Here is a 23,971-nt window from a genome sequence, read left to right as displayed (position 1 = left end):
CATCCTGATGGGAGATCTAAATGCTAAAGTTGGAGTGGACAACACAGGATATGAAGATATAATTGGACGACATGTATTAGGAGAGAGAAATGAAAATGGCGAGAGACTTGCAAACCTATGTGCATTCAACAAATTGGTTATAGGCGGCACAATATTCCCACACAAGCGCATACACAAAGCTACATGGATCTCACCGGACCAAACCACAGAGAACCAGATAGATCACATCTGTATCAACAAAAAATTCCGAAGAACAATGGAAGATGTGAGAACCCGGAGAGGAGCTGACATAGCTTCAGATCACCACCTGGTTGTGGCCAAGATGAGACTGAAGCTAAAGAAACACTGGACAGCTGGACAAACAGCACTACAAAGGTTCAATACAGCCTTCCTTCGAGATACTGACAAGCTCCACGAATTCAAGATAACTCTCAACAACAGATTCCAGGCTCTAAAGGATCTACTGAAAGAACAAGAAACTACTTTGGAGGACAACTGGAAAGAGATAAAAGAAGCACTAACTTCAACGTGTCAGGAGGTTCTTGGTTCTAAGAAGCATCATCACAAGGAATGGATCTCTATGGGAACCCTGGACAAAATTCAAGAAAGGAAGAACAAGAAACTAGCAATTAACAACAGCCGAACACGAGCAGAGAAAGTCAAAGCACAAGCAGACTACGCAGAAGCAAACAGGGAAGTGAAGAAAAGCATTAAAGCCGACAAGCAGAAATACATGGGAGAACTAGCAACGGCGGCGGAAAAAGCTGCAAGAGAAGGGAATATGAAACAACTATATGATACAACGAAGAAATTGACAGGACGATATAGCAAACCAGAGAGACCAGTCAAGGACAAAGAAGGAAAGACAATCACTGAGATTCAAGAACAGAGGAAAAGATGGGCAGAATACTTCGAGGAACTGCTGAATAGACCAGCCCCATTGAATCCACCGAACATCGAAGCAGCACACACTGACCTTCCTATAGATGTCACTCCACCAACGATCGAAGAAGTCAAGATGGCCATCAGACAAGTCAAAAGTGGGAAGGCGGCAGGACCTGACAATATACCAGCTGAGGCACTGAAGTCGGACATTGAAATAACTGCAAAAATGCTTCACCTGCTATTCAAGAAGATTTGGGAAGAGGAACAAGTGCCAATGGACTGGAAAGAAGGATATCTCATCAAGATACCAAAGAAAGGAGATCTGAGCCAATGTGAGAACTACAGAGGCATCAGTTTGTTATCAGTACCAGGAAAAGTTTTCAACAGAGTGCTGCTGAATCGGATGAAAGACGCAGTAGACGCCGAACTTAGGGATCATCAGGCTGGATTTCGTAAGGATAGGTCATGCACAGACCAAATTGCTTCACTACGGATCATCGTGGAACATTCAGTTGAGTGGAACTCATCACTATACATCAACTTCATTGACTATGGGAAGGCGTTTGACAGCGTGGACAGGAGAACATTATGGAAACTTCTTCGACACTATGGAGTTCCTGAAAAGATTCTCAACATTATCCAAAACTCATACGATGGACTACAGTGCAAAGTGGTGCATGGAGGACAGCTGACAGATGTATTTCCAGTAAGGACCGGAGTCAGACAAGGCTGTCTACTCTCCCCATTCCTCTTCCTTCTAGTGATTGACTGGATTATGAAGAATTCGACATCTGAAGGGAAATACGGAATACAATGGACAGCTCAGAATCAATTAGATGATTTGGACTTCGCAGATGACCTAGCCCTCCTCTTTCATACACACGAACAAATGCAGATGAAGACCGAAAATTTAGCAGCAGCCTCCGCATCGATAGGCCTCCACATTCACAAAGGAAAAAGCAAGATTCTCAAATGCAACACGGAGAACACCAACCCAATCACACTTGATGGCGAAACTCTGGAAGAGGTGGAAACATTCAAGTACCTGGGGAGCATCGTTGATAAACAAGGAGGATCGGATGCAGATGTGAAGGAGAGGATTGGCAAAGCAAGGGCAGCATTTCTACAATTGAAGAACATATGGAACTCAAAACAACTCTCAACCAATTTCAAGGTCAGAATCTTTAATACGAACGTCAAGATAGTCAGTCCTACTGTATGGAGCTGAAACGTGGAGAACTATTACGACCATCATCAGGAAGGTACAAGTATTTATCAACAGTTGTCTACGCAAAATACTCAACATCCATTGACCGGATACTATCAGCAACAGCGTTTTATGGGAGAGGACAAACCAGCTTCCAGCTGAAGAGGAAATTAGGAAAAGACGTTGGAAGTGGATCGGACATACATTAAGGAAATCACCAATGTGCATCACGACTCAATCCCTAACTTGGAATCGTGAAGGGAAGCGGAAAAGAGGAAGGCCAAAGAACACACTACGCTGGGAAATAGAAGCCGATATGAAAAGGATGAATAGCAACTGGAAAGAACTGGAAAGGAAGGCTCAGGACAGAGTTGGATGGAGAATGCTGGTGAGCGGCCTATGCTCCTCGACGAGGGGTAACAGGCGTAAGTAAGTAAGTAAGTAATTGAATGCTTGACTGCCTTTTGTTTAACAATCCCGGATGTTGTTCTAGGATAAGATGTCCTATATAACTGGCTCCTTAGGAGCAGTTGAAGTGACGAACACAAATTGCTGTGACGAATTCAGACAGTTTGTATGTTTTTTGGTTCTCACTGTCAGATGATTACCAAAAAAACTCATTCATTTTGACTGCAGTAAAAGCTTTCTCAATAGGTTTTCCTAACTTCTGAGTTACTGTTTTGCTGTTTGCGTCACTTTTGAATTATGGTTTCAGGAACAGTAACTTCTTCAGAACAGTTGTTACCAATCGTCTTATCTTTATTGCGTTCAATTATTTGTAGGATATTTATTATTGCTAAGAAGGTCACAGATACTATTCATTTAATCTTCAAAGGTGTCCTCAGAGCGAGTGTATTAGCTTTGAAATATATATATATATATATATATATATATATATATATATATATATATCAATTCTCCAAGAAATCGATGAGATACAAAAGCAGGAAAATTAAACGTCTACATTGAGAATATTTATTCATAAATTCATAGTTTCAGCTAAATTTGTCAATAACATTACTGTTGTAACTGGATCATAAAAACTCTTCTAATACTTGAAAATGTGTTTAACTTTCCTATTTGTCTTAATTCACCAGTAGAATGTTTAACCAAACAGTTTCACTGGATACTTATCTGTTATTGAACAGTTATATTTATTGTTCTATTCATAAACACATTTAGGTTTAGTTACCCATTATAATTTACAGTAATAAGATTTCAGTACGAAAAATATTTTTCCAGTATAGTTACACTGTAATCGAATTATTGGTTAGGTACGAAGCACTATTCAATCATTCTTATTTTCAATGGTTTTAATTTAATAAAACAATACAAGAGTATCATTTAGTATGAATTATACTTTATTGGTTTTATCTTTTACTTCATCACAATATTCATACTTTATTTTACCAACTTTTAATTTAGCGCTTCCGTTCTACATTTTAAAATCATAATAATCTCATTCATAAAACATAATTACTTTACCGTTTTTTCCATGAAACCCTCTAGTTACATAAATTTTCATCTATTTATCAAAATTCTCTTCATTCTTAGAATTCTTGTGAACTAAACTCAAAATGATTGTTGTTATGATAATGAATATCATTGAAATAATTTACAGTGAATATTGTTGTGTAATGAAACTATCACGAATATGCCTTATTTCACAAGCATATCGAGGCAATACGCACAGTATGCACATACGCCAATAAGAGACTGACCAGTTGCAGTCCTAAACGTCAATGGGAAGATTCAAACAAGTAATACTGAGTGAATTTAAAACTTCACCCCATTGCACAAGCAAGTGGCTATCAGGACTCAGTAGCTGAGTGGATAACGCGATGGCGTTTGAAGCGATAGGTACTGGGATCGATTCCCAGAGTGAACATCAACTCTGAGATGTAGGTACATCCAGCTGACGAGTCCCAAATAGGACGAAACGCGCGTCAAACTGGATTCCACTGCTAGCCACTATCTATCTTTGCTTATAATGCTTGTGAACTAAGGATACATCGAAGCAATACGCACATATGGCAATAAGAGACTGACCAGTTGCAGTCCTAAACATCAATGGGAAGATTCAAACAAACAATACTAAGTGAACTTCGTTCATTGTTGTGAATTTTGGAAAATTTCCAATGCATCTATCATTGACTAAAGATACTTCTGTACATATTATTAAATATTGTAATAGGTCATTTTAAAATGTTACAATATATTTCTTTATAAATATCAAATAGTCATTCACGAGGGTAATTAGTTTAGATAAAAGATTCTTTGGTACATTTTAGTGGTCAATAACACTGCAAACATTAAAGAACCATAGGAATTTACCAGAAGTACATTCATCACATATACTAATGATCACTGAAACAACACTTCAGTTATTTAATTCAATAAATCACATATTTTTAAAAAAATTCATTAACATCAAACAAACAGAATGAAATCTTGAACCATGTATATATGTTAAATTACAACTCTTGACCATACTCAATCGTGATCGAAAAAAAGTCACGATTTTGTTGAGATGAACACTTATGGAATATTTTGAAATTTGCAACATTTATTTATTTAAACACATAAATATTGGTACAAGGAAGCACAAGATACATATGCGCCGCACAAATCTCATTTGATTTGTGTGAGGGCTGAGATACTGCTCGGGTGCCCAGACCGAAGCAGGTGGTTTTCTTAGGGGATCACACCCGGAGCCTTTGACCTAAAGATCTAATCCACAAGGCAGTGGAGCATCGTGAGGAGATGCAGTCTCATGGTAGCCGGTGACCAACGATTGGTTCATACGCCATTTGTTCCTTCAGGATACTGGAGCCCATGTGCACCATTGGTTTGGAATCAGGGTTTTCTAACTCCCCTAGATGGACTTTCTGTGTCCACCAACCCGGTTAAAGCGCCAGATATTCGCTTTTCGTCCTCTCACTTTTGTGAACAACACCCCTGCCACGAGAAGACAGTGAGTAGGACTTCCCTGGCAGAGGCTATATACGCGTGGCCATGTGAGAGCATTTCGAGAGGGAGAGCGGACTCTCCACACTCTCGGCCGTACCAGGGCATTTGGAGGCTCAAATTTGCAACAACTGTTCAACTGACCCTTATGTGTTGTTAAAAATTATTTATAAAGGAATTATAAAAACAATGAATCAATTAACAAATTTATCAAATATTCACATACACATTGTAGCTTATTTTATACTTTAAAATTAAAATTAGTTATGTAAAGGATCTATTCCTTTTTTCTAACCATTTCCCTAAAAACTAATTCACTGCATTGTATATTTAAAAAATTGAAACCTTTAATAGTTTAAATATTTATTTCTTTCCACCTTTCAGTTTTATTTCAGTGAAACCACTTTGTTTGAAGAAAAATAACAATAGAAACAGTAACAACAACAACAGCAACAAAAATAGAGACGACAGTAAAAACAATAAACAATGAATTACTATAGTTACTAAACAATACACTAACGCAATAAAATAAATAAGCAACAATTACAGGGAACATACTTTCAGAATATTTATAAGAGAATGATTATTGAAGCTGAAAATAAAACCTGGATTCCAATTTTACAAATTAGTGATTTACGATTTAATATACCGGTACATTAACAGCTGATTTATAAGGTTTCACTAGTAAATATCTGCTTGGACGTTCTATAAACAAGAAAGCTTATTGAAATCGATTTTTCATCATCTAAGATATTTAAATGTGTCTCTTGGTCTCATTCTAAGCCAAATATGATTGGGTAAGGAAAGAAACATTACTTCCTAGGCCTAACCGATATGAAGATACAATTACGTTGATTAATTTATACCATATCTCTTTATCAAATTAAGAATCTTAATCAATATAACTGTAAATAAGAAACATTTGTCTTTGAGTGTAATAAAGTACTATTCATTGTCATCAATTTTGAAGTATCTTATTCCCTTTGATTAAGTATAACTTATAATTCTCTACTAAACTTTGTATTTGTAGGACTAAAATTATTGTATCATCAAGTGGAAATACGAAATTTGTAAAGTCTAGTAACCTTCGTATTTATATTTTTCTTAGTCACCTCAAATATCTTCATAATCCTTTACGAAGAATTCCTTAATTTTAACTATGAAGTAATGACCAAAGTATAGAAAAAAAATCAACTTTACGTAGAATGTCTCAGCAATTAGTATACTACTATTCAATGGAATTTTATTCATTTGATTTTACGGCACAGTGAATAAGCAAGCAAGTTCAAATAGTATTAATTCTATGTCCAATGTAACTTCGAATTATAGTGAGACTCATGTATATCTTATACACTGAAACTATCAACGGACCACTTCTTAGAATTAAATTCAGCTATCAAAAGAAAATCTTGAACTTTTCGCATCATATTTGTTAGATATTTGTTGAAAAAATACCTCACAGCTTATCAGTAGTATTAGTTAGTGCAGGGAAACATTAACAAAAAATTATGAAGGGTGTGCTAGAGTAACTGATATCCAAGACTAGTACACAAATGGGAATCACTGCTTTAAAAAAAGTATTCATAGATTAATATAATCGCTCAATTCTCTGCTACATAGTAAGTACCATGATACCTTTCGGTATCCTAAAAATATAATAATAAACGTTGATCAAGTTGTACATAGTAGGTATGGTTAATGTCTGATCTAAAAAGGCATATGTATTGAAGGGATGATTCATGTTAATAGAGAATTACTTATTTCTTTATTTATCTGTTCGAATTCCAATAGTACACATAAATTTCCGATGTCATTTCTACGTCACACTTCTTGAAAATAACCGCAAAAAATTATATATATATATATATATATATATATATATAGAGAGAGAGAGAGAGAGAGAGAGAGAGAGACTTTGAGGTCAAGATAACATCGAGAACTCAGTTTTAATTGTCTGCACAAACATCAAGTTAAAAAAGGAGCAAGCTTGGATTTACTATTATTTCTATCAACAATATGAATTTTCGGAAATAATTAATCAACTAACACTACACTATCGGAATACAATAATTTGCCAAATCATCGTTTTATTTCATAGTGTATCGCCTTACTTGTTGATACACTCCCATGGTTTACTGTTTGCATAGTATAAACGGTAGTACGCGAACATCGAAGATAGAACAAGATGAATCCTTGTTATTTTACTAAATGTTTTGTCCTTTACTCTTATTTACGTTCCCAATAAATATTATGTGGGATGAAATAAACGTCAATGTTTAATAGATTTCATAGGTCTATCTATAGGAAATTAGTAACTTGTCTCATTGATTTCTTCAATGTTTTTGAGATTACGGTTACTAAAAATTGCCAGCAAAGGAATAATCAAACAAGTATATTTGCAAATTCATCTATACTACTATTGAGTAAGATTGTGTTAAGTTAGATCTGTCAGGGCAATATTAGTCAAAGTGTTTGACTTAGATATTCGGTCTTTGGACAGCATTAACATGATAAGTGCTGTTACCGTTGGTTATTTTCAAACGGTTAATCAACTTTATTTAAATGTTGAAATGATTATTATGGGTTCGAAAAAAAAGTTATAGATAATGCGAAGCCTCAGGATAGACCACTTGAAGAAATGAGTCAAGATATCGCTTTTAAACAAAACAGTAAATGTAAAGGTCATACAGTTATAAGGTGGATGTTTTCTAGGCCTGTCTGGACAAGTAGTGATTCTATAAGATTTATGCATGTGTCTTAAATTTAGGCATATAGAAATCTCATTGTTAGGCTGAATGGGCGTGTCCTAATTTCACTTAAGCATCTTGGTGTCGTTAACTTGAAAACCTTTGTAGTGGTCACAATCAAGGTGTATTCCACTATCTTGTCATGATGATATCAATTTAACAATTTCTGGCTTGTTTAAAGATATTCTAGTATATGAACAGCATATCAATATACTGTAAGGTGAGAAATCTTAAAGTTTATATTTACAGGTGAATCTAAATGAACGAGATGATCCATAATACTTTCTTAGTCATCACTAAACCATCTATCTTGTGGTTTTGAACACCTCTGTATACAATGGTCACGTTCCTGCCCTAGTTTTAATTGACAGGCTTAAATTGAAACAAATCATATTAAATTATAATTTGATTTTACAGTACAAGCTCAAGCATAGTGCGGACAAAGCCAATGAAGCAGGAAACATGTTAGATGCCTTGTTCATCAACATCTTAACTCTTATGATACTGTTATCGAAAAGTGCAATGTTCAGCCTTTGGTAGGTTTAAGACTGACCGAAATGTGCGTTGTATGCGGAGTAGTGTGAGATTCTGGGAGAGAATAGCAAGAATAAAATCGGGTCAGCGATTCAGTAAGTACACAAAATGGACGTATTTTTGAAAATGAAATCCACCCATGGTAATTAACGACGAAACAAGCGTAGAATCTAGACAAGGTTTCCTTTTTTTTTATACAAAAGCTTGAAAGCTACGTTAGCATACAATCAAAAGTATGAATGATAGTAAAAGCCCATCGTTTCGTATCTTAAATTAGTGTTGTTTGGTGAACTTTTGTAAGAAAACTCGTTAGTTCTGAAGTGGTTTCCAACATAGTGTAAATTATTTAATGCTGTCTAGATGGCTTTAGTTAGTATGCTAATGGTGTTATGTGGAACCACACTTAAGTCATATGACAAGTTCATTCCATGATACTCATGCAAAAATAATAGAATATTTCAATGACTGGTAACAGACTGTCAAGTTATATCTGTGTTGTGGAATATTCAAACGAGTTTGCTTCGAAACAATTTTAGTTTCCAGCAACAATACACCTTTATGGACTTAACATGGTAACTATTTGGACTGATCAAGGGGGCTATTTATTGATATTTTAGGTCATTGTAAGATGATAATTTTCCTGTACTTTGTATGTGAGAATCATAAGTCTTTGCACTTGTTTCGAACAAATAATTCTCAAATCTTACCTTAAGTAATGTGTATACACTTAAATTCGATAAGTTTTATATCTTTGCTCGATAAAAGAGGCTTAGACACTTGTAATAGTTATTCAATATGTGTCGACTATTCCACACTATATTTGTACATATCAAAGTAAGTAAAAACAGTAATCATTAGAAATCTGACATCATATACTTGGTTGTATACACTAACACTAAACGAATAATTTAATTTTCTTGATAACTGTCATTTGTTGGTGAACGTATTTCGTTTGTTTCTCCTTCCCACATTTTATTTACATAGTTTTTATTTCCTTTTTAACTATTCACTTAATATAAAGTATTCAAAGATTTGCGGGATGAAATGTGATAACGTCGATAGTTCCTCGTGTTTTTTTTTACATTGTAAATAACTGATGGTGTAGATATACTTTATCTAGTTGGAGAGAAACCACGTAGACCTAACGGTACCTTATTACCTCATACATTGACGTTATGACCTAGACTAGGTAGGGAGTATAACATGGTAGCAGTTTCCTGAATATTTTATACTAAACGATTCATTGAAATATCTTAAGAAAGTCTAGTGTACTAAGACGATTCATTTCAAGTAAAAAGTGAGTGTATTTAACGATTTGAAAGTATTTCCATTTTAAATTTACATATCTAAGAAATTCATGACAGAACGAAACTAGGGAAATCAGTCTCCAGAACTATATAGAAAACGACGCTTCTTATTAAATTTACATAGTTAACGATTTGTACCAAAAATATAAAAGAAATACTAGATAAGTTATTTAAACGAACTGGTAAGGGATTTTAGTCAACTTACGTCAGTAAGTTGTGAGACGCTTAGTGCACCAAAAAACATAAGAAAGGCATTAAACTAAACTCATTCCATTGTTTGTTAATAAACTTGCCTGTCTGACCGACCTCCAAAAGAACATGAGTGGTCGAATTGGCACAACACAATCCAAAGCAGTATTAAGTTGGAACAGCGGTTGCTCAACTGTTGACGTTAACAAAGCTGACTCAAACATCGACAGAATGTCTCCATGATGTAATGTCCGAATTTCATGAAAAAAACTCCCACAAATCCGTGCGTCCTAAAACACTCTTAAATTAGCCCTCAAATGCCCTGGTATGGCCGAGAGTATGGAGAGTCCGCTCTCCCTCTAGAAATGCTCTCACATGGCCACGCGAATATATAGCCTCTGCCAGGGAGGTCCTACTCACTGCCTTTCCGTGGCATTACTGTTGTTTACGAAATTGAGAGGAAAAGAGAATGTCCGGCCCTTTAACCGGATTGGTGGACACGGAAAGTCCTCCAGTATCCTGCGGGAACGGATGGTGTATGAACCAATTGTTAGTCACCGGCTTCCGTGGGACTACATCTCCTTACGTTGCTCCACTGTCTTATGGATCAGACTTTTAGATCAAAGGCTCCGGGTGTGACCCCCTAAGAAAACCACCCGCTTCAGTTTGAGCACCCGGGCAGTATCACAGCCCTCACACAAACCAAATAAGATTTATGCGGCACATATGTATCTGGTGCCCCTTTGTATCAATATTTAAATGTTCAAATAAATAATAAATAAATCAGTCACACTATTTATACTGTTTCCAACGTAACTCAGTTATAAACATTACAGATGGCCGCTAACTAATCAATAGAAAAAGGAATATTGAAACCTACTTTAAAATTACTGGTTTACTAGGACGCTTCATTCCACATTGTTAGGATACTTACTTCGGATATCTTCTGATTTATATTGTACAGTTACTTAATCTACTAGTAGCACTTAATAAGTTCTAAATTGGAACGTTATCGAGGAGCTGAAATGTAATTACGATTAAGCGCTTAGTTTAAGATTTCTGAATAATTTAATCACGTAATGTTTGACCAAATATATGATAATAACTCAGAAGTACAAACCAGTGTAGGGGCTTTTCATTGTTTTATCATCGAATTCATGACAGGTACTAGCAATCTTGCGATAGTAAACATGTGCGATGTACATGAAATCTTATTTTATTAGCGAACGTCAAATCCGATTATTATAATCGAGAATGGTGAAATTTAGTGTTGGAAGCAAAACTTACTACGACTTATGTCGAATTTTACAAACTTTCTTATTTGCAAAGTAATAGTTCTAAACGCTTATAAAGTTAATTTGATATGACATTTAAAATAACATATTTAGTTATTGTTCTAAATTCTTCTACATTATTAACAAAAAACGACTGAAAATTTGCCCTAGTTATTTGGAAACGTATCTGTACATTAAAAAGTGCTTTTTCCACAACGGTAAGCCATAGCTTTAGATTTTCTACGAATCTTTCAATTAAAGCCTCACTAATTGACTTTGACTGATACTAACACTGCTACTGCTTACTCAGTAGGTTCATCGAATAAGAGGATTAGTAAAAACATTTCATCTACTTAAGTTTTTTTATTCTTAGTTTTGCAAGCGTGTACTGAAATAAATGGCACTTAGCTCTACATAGTTATTGAAATAACTTGTCAGTAGAATTTACATCATCCATAGTATTTAGGTGAATCACCGTTTTTAGAATCACTACTACATGTCAACGTATTCATAGTGTACAGGTACTTTTTAGATTGTAAAGGTAAATATGAATGATTGACAAAATGGTATATGCTGGAAGTAATTAGATGTAGGTGAAAAATATTCCCGATGAAGAGTCAAGCACTATAACCTTAAATGAATCCAACCAACTGTGGAGCTCAAAATCATACTGATGTATGCAAAAATAATACTTCGAATATGAGCTCAATAATTACGTATATGGCATTTTGTCAAAGGAAATATCTTATTGACTTTATCAGAAAAAATTACTAAAAATTATCAAAACATTAACGCAAGATCGAATTTTAAATGTGACGCAAACAACGAACAGATATCGGTCATAAAAAATATTTGGGTAAAATTAGGGCCAAATACACAACAAAGGCATTCATAAAGCCTAGGTTTCTATGTTTAAATCAATTCACATGATATCAATGACTAATTTATTCCGTAATACAAACATAGGATGGTTAAAAAAGATAACACCGAAAACAAACAAACGCGGAATGAATGATAAATACGATCTACCTGTTTTAATCAAAAATATCGAAACTTAAACTGATTTGTTCAAAGTTTCATCCATTATAATAAATAATTCGATGAAACTTGTGTATCTTGGCTGAAACGTTTTCAATCAATTGATGATGGGAAAAACAGTGAAGCAAAAAGATTTTGAAAGCACTTTACAAAATAGAAGCAGGTTTTTCGTAGCGCGAGTGGTTGGAATCCACTTATGGGTGAAAAGTTTGGAGAGTGAACAAAAGATATTTAAAATAATTTACGCAGTTCTGCTTAGATAAAACAGAAATGGTAAGAATCATTATTATAACAGTAGGAAGCAAAAGAATGAGACAGTGACAAAATAATCAAAATTGTTTTTTCATGGGTGAAAGTGTTCGAGTAGGTGCCTCAACAATCTTTTAAAAAGGCGAAATTCATTGCATCCAATATGTGCTTTATTTTGGTCTTTGGCATATAACAGCTGTAGGTTTAGTAAAATTATGTAAAACAGATCATTATTAATATAAAATGTTGATAATTCGACAAAAAAATTAAATTATATGTATTCTAAATCATTATGAATTACGAGTCTTCATGACTTCTATTAAGTAAGTCCCATTGGGGCATGACCTTGCAATGCGCCGGACCTTGAATTTCTAGGACTATGGATAGAATCATCTTCTGATGTGAGACGTGATGGATGCCTTGAAAGAGAACGAGACCAATCGTGTAATTCATACTTGCTCTTTGACAGAGAATTGCAACGGGATCTCGTTGCAACTGGATTTTCCCGATGTGAATCACCGTTTATGTTAACTGGAGTTTGAAACTGGTTTTGTGGAAGTGCGTGAGTATTAGACACCGGTGAGGAAGGGAAAGGAGATGGGGGTGATTGGAGAGACGTCATAACTGAGATCGGAGTTGACAATGAGGCATTCGGACTTGCAATCGACGAATTGCCTTTGTTAGGGGAGAATTCCTTAATGAGATTACCAGTATCGCCATCTACTCCTGGACTTATCCACATGGTCATTCCTGCTGCAATAGGGTTAGAAGCGGAGCGATTGCGACACATGCGACGCTGATGGGAAATAAGGCTGTATTTTTGACGAAAAGCTTTACCGCATTGATAGCATTTATGTGGCTTTTCTCCTGTATGAGTTCGTAGGTGTTGAACCACATGACTTTGCTGCCTGAACAATTTCCCACATAAACGGCAACCATAAGGACGCTCACCACTATGTACACGCATATGTGTGGTGAGCTGAATTTTTTGCTTAAAAGCTCTTCCACAGTGAATGCATGGATATGGCCGCTCGTCTGTGTGTGTGCGCATATGTTGTACTAAACCCGCCTTGACAGAAAAACTTCTTGAACATGTCATACACTGGAAAGGACGCTCGACTGAACTATCTTCTTCCTTTCCATCTACACCGTTGATAGAACTCATTGGTGAGATTTGGAGAAGACTGGAACCAGACTGATTTCTTTGTTTATTAAAGCCCATCACATTGTTGTTGCCAGTAAGTGGGCCACCACCAGTAAAATTGAGTCCAAAAGCAGCCGCTACGGCAGCAGCTGCCGCCTGAGCATCCGTAGTTGATCCTGTTAAACCATCGTTTAATCTGCCCGAGTAGTCAGATTTAACACAGCTTCCTGTTTCATGGGGTAGAGGTCGAGATGCCGTTGGAGGAGGATAATTTGTCCCGGAACAAAACAAGTTGTTGTGAATAGGAGATGGGGTGAGATCAAATGACTGGTGTTCATGATTTTGAACAAGACAATGATCCCCTGAACCACGTGGTCTATTGGATTGTGAAACTTGATCCGGATCAGACCTGTTACAGGAGAAAACATTGTAAAAAAGACTTAGAACATTCGTAGAAACTATGTGTAGAAATTCGAAAACACTAAAATGATGCGTTTCGAAATTGTCTTATGTTTGGCAATATCTTACAGAAGGTGGGAGACGAATAGATTACACAATATACAGTAAATATAAAGGATTAAGGAGCTTGGTTTCAACCAGCGAATTATGGTCCAAACTCCGTACTGTCGGTACTTCCAAAAAATGAGGATTAAAGCCAAATGCGTGAACCCATACTTGGCAACTAAGTTACATTATCGTAGATTCAGTGTACATGTGCATTCATTATGTTGATCAAAGTCACAGTTACGTAGGTTGGTTAAGACGGAAAATTATGATTAGATTTCTTTGGATTCGGTACATTTTTTAAAATAACACAAAATTAAATTATGAGGATACGAACTAACTGAATACTGGCATACACAAAGTGAATACATCAGAAAAACAATAACTGTTCATGCTAGGTTTTTTGTTGTCTGTGATGATCAACGATTTCTCACTCGAATATATCGTATAGTTAGACTTTGTATTGTTTAACTCAATGTATTAATTAAAACAAGTAGGACAAGTTATAATTAAACGATGGAGTGAAATGTTTAGGGCCCGCACTGTTTCGTCTTTGCCGTAACCATTATAGCTTGTTAACATAATCGTATTTTTTTAATTTTATTCATAGTACAAATATTTTGGTAATACAGAGCACCAAAAATGCGCCAAAGCAAATGTATGTTGATATTCGTTTAATCTTCAACGAACGGGCGAGTATATATTTTCAGTTTAAAATGTGATAACCAGATTTACAATGCATATAGCTGATATTCTGCAAAAAGAAGCTAACCAACTATTAATCAGACTACAGAATTGTAACTAGAGATTACCGAAACGGTCATTCAGGTGACCACATACAGTGAACGATCTGAAAAAAAGTAAGTTTAAGCCAATACACTGCTTCAGTGAGACGACAAGACATTAACAAGATGAAAACCTAAGAACTCAAAATAACAGGAAAGAAAGTACACAAGTATAGTTCTTAAGGGGAAAATTAAACCTGGGAATTAGAATTCCAGAATTAAAGTAAACAATAAGTGCAACATTTCTCTATGAAGTATATTACGTGAGGTACAGCTTAGATCATATGTTACTAATATCATGATTTAATGTTATGTCCTGGTTCGACAGCCCTTATGACTAGTGCCGCATTAGCTTTCACTCAACAGTATACTGCCAACATTAGCATCACTTTTCAAGTGACCCCAACATTTAGTATATGATCTGAAGATATCTGTGGTCGAATACCCACTACAGAAACATATCTTATATTTTCACTGGTCTAGTTTTGAATCCGTAACTAGGCAACTAACAATTTATTGAGAGCAGTAACAATATTATCAAACTGATATTGTGAGTATGCACAGCAAAAGATATTGAGTTAGGCTGTATGCTATTAATTTTAAAATAAAACCTTTCTTTATATCAATGATCCTACGGCCAATATTCATCAACACCCTCAGAACGTGGAATTGCAGGCCATCGAGTAGTACCGGGCATATACAATACTTAGAGTGCAGAGCTTAATGTATAAACCTTCACTTGATTATTATTATATTATGAATTGGTGATAGGTCTTGGTCATATCAACGCATATTATCACAACATGATGCAGCTTTTTTGACATTGTTACTATTTGATCACCCTAAAGTCTTATCCTCATGTTAGTAAGTAGTAGTAAACACCCAATCAGCCCCCAAATGCCCTGGTACGGCCGAGAGTGTGGAGAGTCCGCTCTCCCTCTAGAAATGCTCTCACATGGCCACGCGTATATAGCCTCTGCCAGGGAAGTCCTACTCACTGTCTTCTCGTGGTATTACTGTTGTTTACGAAATTGAAAAGACCAAAAGCGAATGTCCGGCGCTTTAACCGGGTTGGTGGACACAGAAAGTCCATCTAGGGGAGTTAGAAAACCCTGATTCCAAACCAATGGTGCACATGGGCTCCAGTATCCTGAAGGAACAAATGGCGTATGAACCAATCGTTGGTCACCGGCTACCATGAGACTGCATCTCCTCACGATGCTCCACTGCCTTGTGGATTAGATCTTTAGGTCAAAGGCTCCGGGTGTGATCCCCTAAGAAAACCACCTGCTTCGGTCTGGGCACCCGAGCAGTATCTCAGCCCTCACACAAATCAAATGAGATTTGTGCGGCGCATATGTATCTGATGCTTCCTTGTACCAATATTTATGTGTTTAAATAAATAAATAATCAATATAACGATAGTTTTTACTACCACATCGGCATAGTAAAAGACAGGTGGAATCGAACTAAAAAACCGGGTTGCAGTGAATCAACCACAGGACCACAAAATACTATCATTGGCCTGTATATAAGCGCATAATAAATTATCAAGTTACATTGACTATTAACTTAATATCTGCGAACACGTTTCAGATATTTATGCATACACTAATGCATTATATCCCAACAAACTTCACAGAATAGACTGATATGTTTGTATGACCAATAACATATTTCAAAGTGTAACGACCTAAGCTATAATTGATAGACATTCAACTACTTGACTCCTTTTGGAGATCTCGGAAGTGGGAACTACGATGTATCAAATGACTCATTGATAATACACACAAATAGTTCCTATACATTTGAGGCACGTGATAGGCAGGAATCTGCCATCTAGTGTTACGCGCAACGTAATTGCAAATCAAATAGGCTCACGAGTGCACACAATTACAAGAGAAAATAATGAGATCCAGATATTCCGCCATTATCAAGGTATTTGAAGCCAAAAATAATATCGCTCATGAGTACTTTCTGTTATTGGAAGCGTCGGAAGAGTCATACAAAGCTTTAGATGAAAGGGATGCACCAAAATGTCGGAATTCTTGAAATTCTGATATGTATAATAGGTCAAAGTAATAGGTAACAATATAAATTTTACAACTGATACGAACAAGTTAGTTTAGTAAGAATGAGAAGTACCATTGTGGGATGATATTAATACATGTTGGATTCCTGGATATGAAAAAATAATTGATATTACCCAAGGATTTGTACCCAAGACCTTCTAGAAAACTGGTTAAAATACCGTATCTATGGTGCAACTATACTCTTGTATACACTATGATAAAAGACAACTACGTAATTTATCAAAAGAACTGACAGTTGGCGTACAACAAAAAGCACGCCCCAAAGATATCCTTAGTGATGAACTCCCATATCCCAAATATGAAAATGCCAAAATATTTTATCCGTTTCCACCTTAATATCCTTGAAGCTGTAAGAATGCGCGACCGCTCACTAAATATGCATTTCAGTCGGATTTTTTTAAAGACTAATTGAAAGCAAACAACAAAAGAAATTAAAACAAGAAACTACCATCTTGCAAGTAAACAATTCACCAGGATGACAGTGACTTGAGTCATAGAAAGAAACTTACTTGATTACATCTGGGCAGGAAAAGTGTGTCAACGTCGAGGGGAATAAAAAAGGGGCAGTAGACGTTGCCACAGCTGCAAGAAGTGGCGATGCTGAGTTGATAAGACTTGATGCTATGCATTGTGGAAGCAGAGAGAAATTAGAAGGATTGTTCGTAAAGCAGGGTGTTGTATTTTGAGAAAATATATTGCTCGAAATATCACCGGGGAAATTACTTATGTGCGAAAGCTGACTGCTAGAACTTCCAGATACTTTAGGACCAACATGTTCGATCTCACTGAAAACTTGTGATATAGCACCCAGCTTTTGTATACACCTCTGTAAATATTCTTTTGTAAAAGAGTCATAGTCGATCTTTTGTTTGTGTTCTTCGATTGTCATTGACAACTTACACGAATATTCCTCCAGAGCACGCTTCTGATCAGCAACAGAACTAAACTGGTCAGCTTTCAAACAATCCAGTTGAGGAGCTTTGTTATCTCCAGGAAAGCGTGAGTTCCACAGTTCCAGAAATTGACTGAAGAAGTTCATAAATGATTTTCCGTAAATAATGAAAATTTTATGGGAACAAGCATTTAACACTAGTGCAAATTATCTGTTAGATCCTGATGAAAATGAATAATCCGGGTTGAACTGTTATTTTAGTCGGACGCAGAGTATATCCATCCGCACTTCATATTGAAAAACAAATCTGAACACGAAAGAAATGGTCGATATCGATTTGTTGAGCAAATTAGTATTGTTAGTTTGAAATTGCCGGAAAGGCCATGTTGCGCAGCTATCGAAAGCACCGCACATACCATTAGGTGTATAAGGTAATCAAACGTAACAGATTATGCCATATAACAATTATTACCTGTTGAATACAATAATAGCATGAATAAAAATCACGTTTAACGAGCGTTTAAGCTTTTGCTACCATGACGACAAGCAAAAAAATGAAAATGACCTTCGAGTATGGCATTATACTAGATATATACTGTATAGTGACTTTAAGATAATCTCTCACTAAAGATCTTTACACATAACTTGAGCATAGATTATTACAAATTATATTATCGGTGCTTATCTAAAACGTGATGGTAAACCAATTATATATAGAGTAGAAGCAAAATATTTTGTAGTGATTTATAATATCAATTAGTATGAGCACTGACATTATAATTTGCAATCATCTTAATTGGTAAAAAAACAATATTCATTGTAATTTATCATATCTCATCTTATGTAGTCCAACAATGTACATACGTCCATTTTTCAGATACTCTGAATATTACAGCAGGTTTCTTCTTGGTAGCATACATGTTTCCATGTATATATATATATATATATATATTAGAAAAACTGGATAGCAAGTAAAACTCTGATAAATTGTTATATTACAGAATGCTGAGTTCTCAGGCGAGCAGCAAGTCTGCTTCAAAAGCTTTCGTGAACCCCTAGTTTGCAGGATCAAGGACATTAGATGCTAAATGTTTACTAACTCTAGGTGCAGGGGTTACGTCTGGTACGCAACTAGTTATCCTCAGGTTACCCGATCTTCGAAGGTAAGTGAAGGAGTTCAGGTTGATTTTAATAATCCTTGCTATAGTAGTAACCTCGCTCTGCCTTTTCAACGGAAATTGCCAATGCTTCATGTTTCGGTTGATACTCCTAGTAGCTTGACATTTTTACTGAGAGACGAAACTCCAGAATTAGACTAGTTGATCTATATTTTTCAGATTTTTAAAAATACCCCCTGAGATGAGTTCTGAAATCATGATTTAGTGTATCGTAATCCAGTGTTAGGTCACATCTTTTGTGATCCAGAAGTTTTCAAAGTATTCTTCCCGCTACTTATGTTTTGCATTAAAAAAATGTGTTATCATGGTCACTCAAAGTTTCATGCGGATGCTGATAGTAAATGTTAATCACTAAAATACATACATCTTGGGGTGATTCTTTGTCCAAAGTACATGAGTAGACGTAATAATAGTCTTTGAAAGAATGAAAACTTCTAAGAAGAATTGTAGCGAGTTATTTTTGAAATTTAGTATCTGTGATGCTCAAAGGTATTTGAATTATAGTATAAACTAGTAATCCCAGCAATAACGCAATTTAATCAAGAAGTATTAGATGAGCATGAACGAATGCACTGTATTTGGAATTCAAAATCAAAACAGTCACCAATACAAAGAAATCATTGATTCACATAAACACTACAGTAACTCAAGTAACCACCCTGATTTTATATGATCCATTTACATAAAGGCAAATTTATATTGGCCTACAAAGTATACTCAAAATACAGTTGTTCTAATTTATTATTTAATGAGTGAATTTATCATATGCATTATAACATCACTGCATGGTAAAATAAACGTAGGTTTTCTCATTATCCAATATTGTAATTTACTTGATTTGAACTGTCTATTCACAAAATAGGCTTTATTCGTTTGCTTATTGCTAATTTTTCTAGATGGGTTCAAGGACTGAAGAAGTATCAATTTGGATTTTTAGGTGATCATGTTTTGTGTATAAAATGTGGTCCATCAATTAAGTTTCATGATATTTTAACTAACAAGGTTGAAACACTTCATTCGCCCACAAAACACTCCACTGGTCTATCCATACATCCACTAGAACCTTATTTTTCGGTAACAGAGTTATGTAACGTGAACCCGAAGGTTTACATTTACAAATATCCTCAAAAAGAGGAAAATATTTTGAAAAGTAAGTTACAACCTCATTCTCAAGCTTTGTCGATTTTGATCAAACAGATGCTTCTAAATTGGAGATCCAACAGTCCATCTTTTCCCACACCAACTATTATGCAACAGTTTCTGGCATACCTGATTTTATTCTATCAATATGGTAAGTTTAGTTATTGGTATTAATTAATATTCTGATTTTTGTTACCTAGTTTTGTGTCTTCTTCAGTTATCTGACTTGACACTTGACTGTGGTTTATATAGAAGAGGGCCATTACAAATAAATAAAAGAAAGACGACTTCAGCGCGGAAAAGAACGGCTATCGTCCGTTATAGCTCCAGCTACTCCAAAAGACTATCTTTTTAAGTAGAATATATTACTGTAAAACTAACAGGATCACATCCACATTCACCTTTATTTATCATTATATCAGTTGGTTCCAGTGACTACTGACCGCAAAAGGTATTGGTTGTCCTACCATCACTTAAATGCAGAATAACAGTGATCTAATTAATTAAATGAAACTCTTAAAAATTCAGCAGACTAACCTTACACAGAATGAACCAATTCAGCTAGATACGCACTAAAAACTAAGAGGCAGAATTCACTCCAAATTCATATGTGCACTTTAAAAGTGATTTCCTCTTAAATGTTGAGTTTTGGGATTTGGCATCAATAGACTCATGTTTGATTTCTTCCAATTATACGTGGAACTTATTGCGCAATTAGAATTCAGACTTGTGTTTTTCAGTAAGCAATCAGATATTAGCACACAAACTCTGAACGGAGAAGGAGAGAGTCGGTAGTTGTTACGCAAATATGAAAAAAGCACTTTGAATCTAAAAATAAGATCACGAATTATAAACACTTATACTGTCGATTTTTCTTATATAGCTCAGTCATGAAGTGCAAGCCTCATCAACTTGCAGACCAATGACATCAATAGCGACCTAACTCATAGATGCCTAGTTCCTCTGAGATGAACCCAGAGAGCTATTTTAGGAAGTCCAGTTTGCCAGTGTAGTTAACTTAAGAAAATGTCAGTGCTGTTACAAGTTCTACTTAGTCGTAACCATCAAACAAGTTATCACCATGTTGCACCCTACATGGCTTAAAATACGACAAACTGTGTGTCATATTAATTACGGATTTACGTCTTTTCTGTTGTCACAAACAATTATTTCAAAGCCACGATGCAAGTGTCACATAATTTAAAACATGAAATTATTTTTGACACTGCAGTTGACTGAAAAGCATACAACTGAATCTACTGATGGTTAAATAAACTCAAGAGTGATATTTTTATTGATTTCATACACATGGCTTTTAGTACTAAAAGTAGTAGTCGAATACTATTTCACCTCCATTTTCATTGAAGAACACCCATTTTATAAATGTTTTTGGTCAAAATTGATAACCCCTTTCATTACAAATATCCCAGGTCTTTGTTGATCTGTGATCACCATTGTAAAAGACTTAGCCTAATGAAACCTCAATTATAACGCGTCCGTGTTTCACTCTTATATTCGGAAAACAAGTTTTATTTGAATTCCATTTACAATCGGAACCATTAGTTTTGTTTATCAGATTGTTTACGTGATTATTTCATTCATATCATTATCATTCAGACTCAAAATAAAACCTTTAAAATACTATGAAGTCATATTTTGAGTCACGATATCCAGTGAGTATTCTGTGATGCATGATCTTCCGCAAATTGCACTACCAGAAATATTTAGATACTGTTCGAATGAGTTTGAAATAACCGCTATCAGTTTTTTAAAAACATTCCGATATGTCACCACAAGTTAACTTATTCAAACCAGTGAACTGCCAACTTGAACGTTATACGACATTCAACTTACTTTTATTTTTGTAATGATTTATTGAAGAAATAAAAACTCTGTACGATGACCATTGATGGTATGCGTGTAAATCCGTTAGGTTGATAGTTATTTTTGAGTGATCACTTATCTGTGTGTATTGAACGTGAGAATGAAATCCAGAAATGGACAAACGTTGTGGTTTAATAAACATGAAGGCCTGACTACTGATTTTTATAAGTTTATAATTGTTACTCTTGCGATACAACTGTTGCTCATTAGGTACTGAAACAACCAATATTCCAGAGTAAAATAACAGAGTTGATGAATACTCACAAACTCAAATCTTGATTTCCAAATGAACGAGTATGAAAAGCCTTAGCAAGCAATTACGTACATTGAACATATTTCTGAAATAAAAATTGACACGAAATAGCATTGCTATGAATTATAGAACAGGTAGCAAATACCTCACCGAGAGAAAAATTGAATGAAGGAGGAGCTGAACTGAATAACGGTATTGGATCTTCAGAATAGCATATTACTTTCATATAGCATATTACATAACATATTATAATTCCATAACATTTTTGAATGATGATTTCCGTGTAACAGAATGTAGACAACTTTGTTTTGTAAATGATTCTAAAAATCATAACCTGAAGCTCTCATCATAAGTAAAACAAGAGATAATATCTAAGCCATCGGTTTGAGATATTTTCTGAGAAAAACAATTTGTAGATTAATTCAAATCATTTATATTTGCACCATTCATACGTTTTATAGGAATTTTCATTCATGTGAAATATTGTGCAAAACTAATTTAAATGGATTACACTTAACAACATTCAGCTTTTGTCCGACAGATTGGCATTATCTTTTGGGGACAGATCATCATTGTGCACATGTCTGGCAGATTGAAACATGTGACCAGATGAATTCTATTAAATGCAAGTAAGACCTACTATCCTACCGGCATATGCAAACGTATATTTATTAGTCGTATCATAAAAAACTGTATAAGCTCAATAACTGTAAACTTTATTTAAAGAATGGGTATAAATGTCAATTAACTGAAGAGCTATGAAACCTCTAGTCATATTATAAACCAACGTCACCTAGATTTTACTTTGATTACTTCGCTTGTTTCAATCACTAACTCTCCAACAAGTTACATGTTTGTTTCTCTAGAGACTAGCCCGATATTCATAGGCTACTAAGATGACGTATCAGGATTTTAACTACTGAGTTTGGTCACACTCGGTCAAATCTTTATTTCTAAATTTTTATTGACGTAAGTTGTTGACAACCATAACGTACATTTTTGAGAACAAGGAAGCTTTATATGGACTTAAACAACAATAAATGTATTTATTCATTGATATAAATAATCAAGAAAAATGAGACAAAAATGGATGTTCAAAATTCATAGAAAGATGGTCTCAAGACTTGAAATCTATCTTAAACTGTATTATTCAAAGTCCTTATTCACCGATTTCTAATACCTGAAGAAAATCATTTAGGATGTACACTGTTTATCATACAACACACTAGTTGATGCTCCTACTTCGTTTTTTAAACTACCTTACTTAGCTCTTGTTGACAGATTGAGTTCGGTATGTGTAACAAATATACTAGTCACTACAACAGATAAAGATTTGTAATTATTTGGACTAGCTTGCCATTGTGGTTAAGATCTTTTGCTGCCTTCGTGAATCTGAACAGTTTTTTCATCTGGTCTCCAAGTGTTATGTCAACTCCCTGCTTTCGCCTTACTTGTAATGAACGAACACTCAGGTGGAAAAAACAGTTTGTTATTATAATACAGAATTACAGAATGTATTGGTGAACCATGAGAACCAAACATTAAATACTTCATTTACAAAACTCCCATCAATTGTCCTTTACATTCTGTACGATTCTTCCAAGCCACGATTCCTTTTTATTTCCCCTTCTGTTTTCTTCAATTCGATCTTCTTAGCCTTCTACTGTCAGACATTCAACTTGCGATTGAAGTTACATACTA

General features: G+C 35.1%; 2 protein-coding genes and 1 non-coding gene across 3 annotated transcripts in view, besides 1 other annotated feature; 2 read left to right on the top strand and 1 right to left on the bottom strand.

Moving 5' to 3' along the window:
• Nucleotides 1-3,910: 3,910 nt before the first annotated feature.
• On the top strand, nucleotides 3,911-3,977 carry Smp_tRNA_02350_Gln_TTG.1.1. The gene has a single exon. It is a non-coding gene (tRNA).
• A 3,193-nt stretch (nucleotides 3,978-7,170) lies between these two features.
• Nucleotides 7,171-7,204: a sequence feature (Short protein (Smp_197900, CCD79218.1) was converted to a misc_feature.).
• Nucleotides 7,205-12,414: 5,210 nt separating this feature from the next.
• Nucleotides 12,415-18,735, bottom strand: Smp_009070 (putative zinc finger protein; the record flags this gene model as incomplete). The annotated part of the gene is made up of 3 exons (XM_018796707.1): nucleotides 12,415-13,950; nucleotides 17,433-17,948; nucleotides 18,680-18,735. The coding sequence occupies 3 exons, from the start codon at nucleotides 18,733-18,735 to the stop codon at nucleotides 12,717-12,719; spliced, it is 1,806 nt and encodes a 601-aa protein (XP_018651823.1). The 3' UTR covers nucleotides 12,415-12,716.
• A 552-nt stretch (nucleotides 18,736-19,287) lies between these two features.
• The window catches only part of Smp_126970 (hypothetical protein), a gene marked incomplete at both ends in the record, with an annotated part of 47,670 nt that continues 42,986 nt past the window's right edge, over nucleotides 19,288-23,971 (top strand). The window contains 4 exons of the mRNA XM_018796706.1: nucleotides 19,288-19,330; nucleotides 19,856-20,143; nucleotides 20,191-20,284; nucleotides 22,732-22,899. Of these exons, the coding sequence (XP_018651822.1) occupies nucleotides 19,288-19,330; nucleotides 19,856-20,143; nucleotides 20,191-20,284; nucleotides 22,732-22,899 (593 nt within the window). The remainder of the gene's footprint in view (nucleotides 19,331-19,855; nucleotides 20,144-20,190; nucleotides 20,285-22,731; nucleotides 22,900-23,971) is intronic.

This window comes from Schistosoma mansoni, chromosome 4 (assembly GCF_000237925.1).
Source record: "Schistosoma mansoni strain Puerto Rico chromosome 4, complete genome".
Taxonomy (NCBI): domain Eukaryota; kingdom Metazoa; phylum Platyhelminthes; class Trematoda; order Strigeidida; family Schistosomatidae; genus Schistosoma; species Schistosoma mansoni.
The sequence above is the reverse complement of the archived record's forward strand: the minus strand, read 5'-3'. Positions and strand labels throughout refer to the sequence as shown.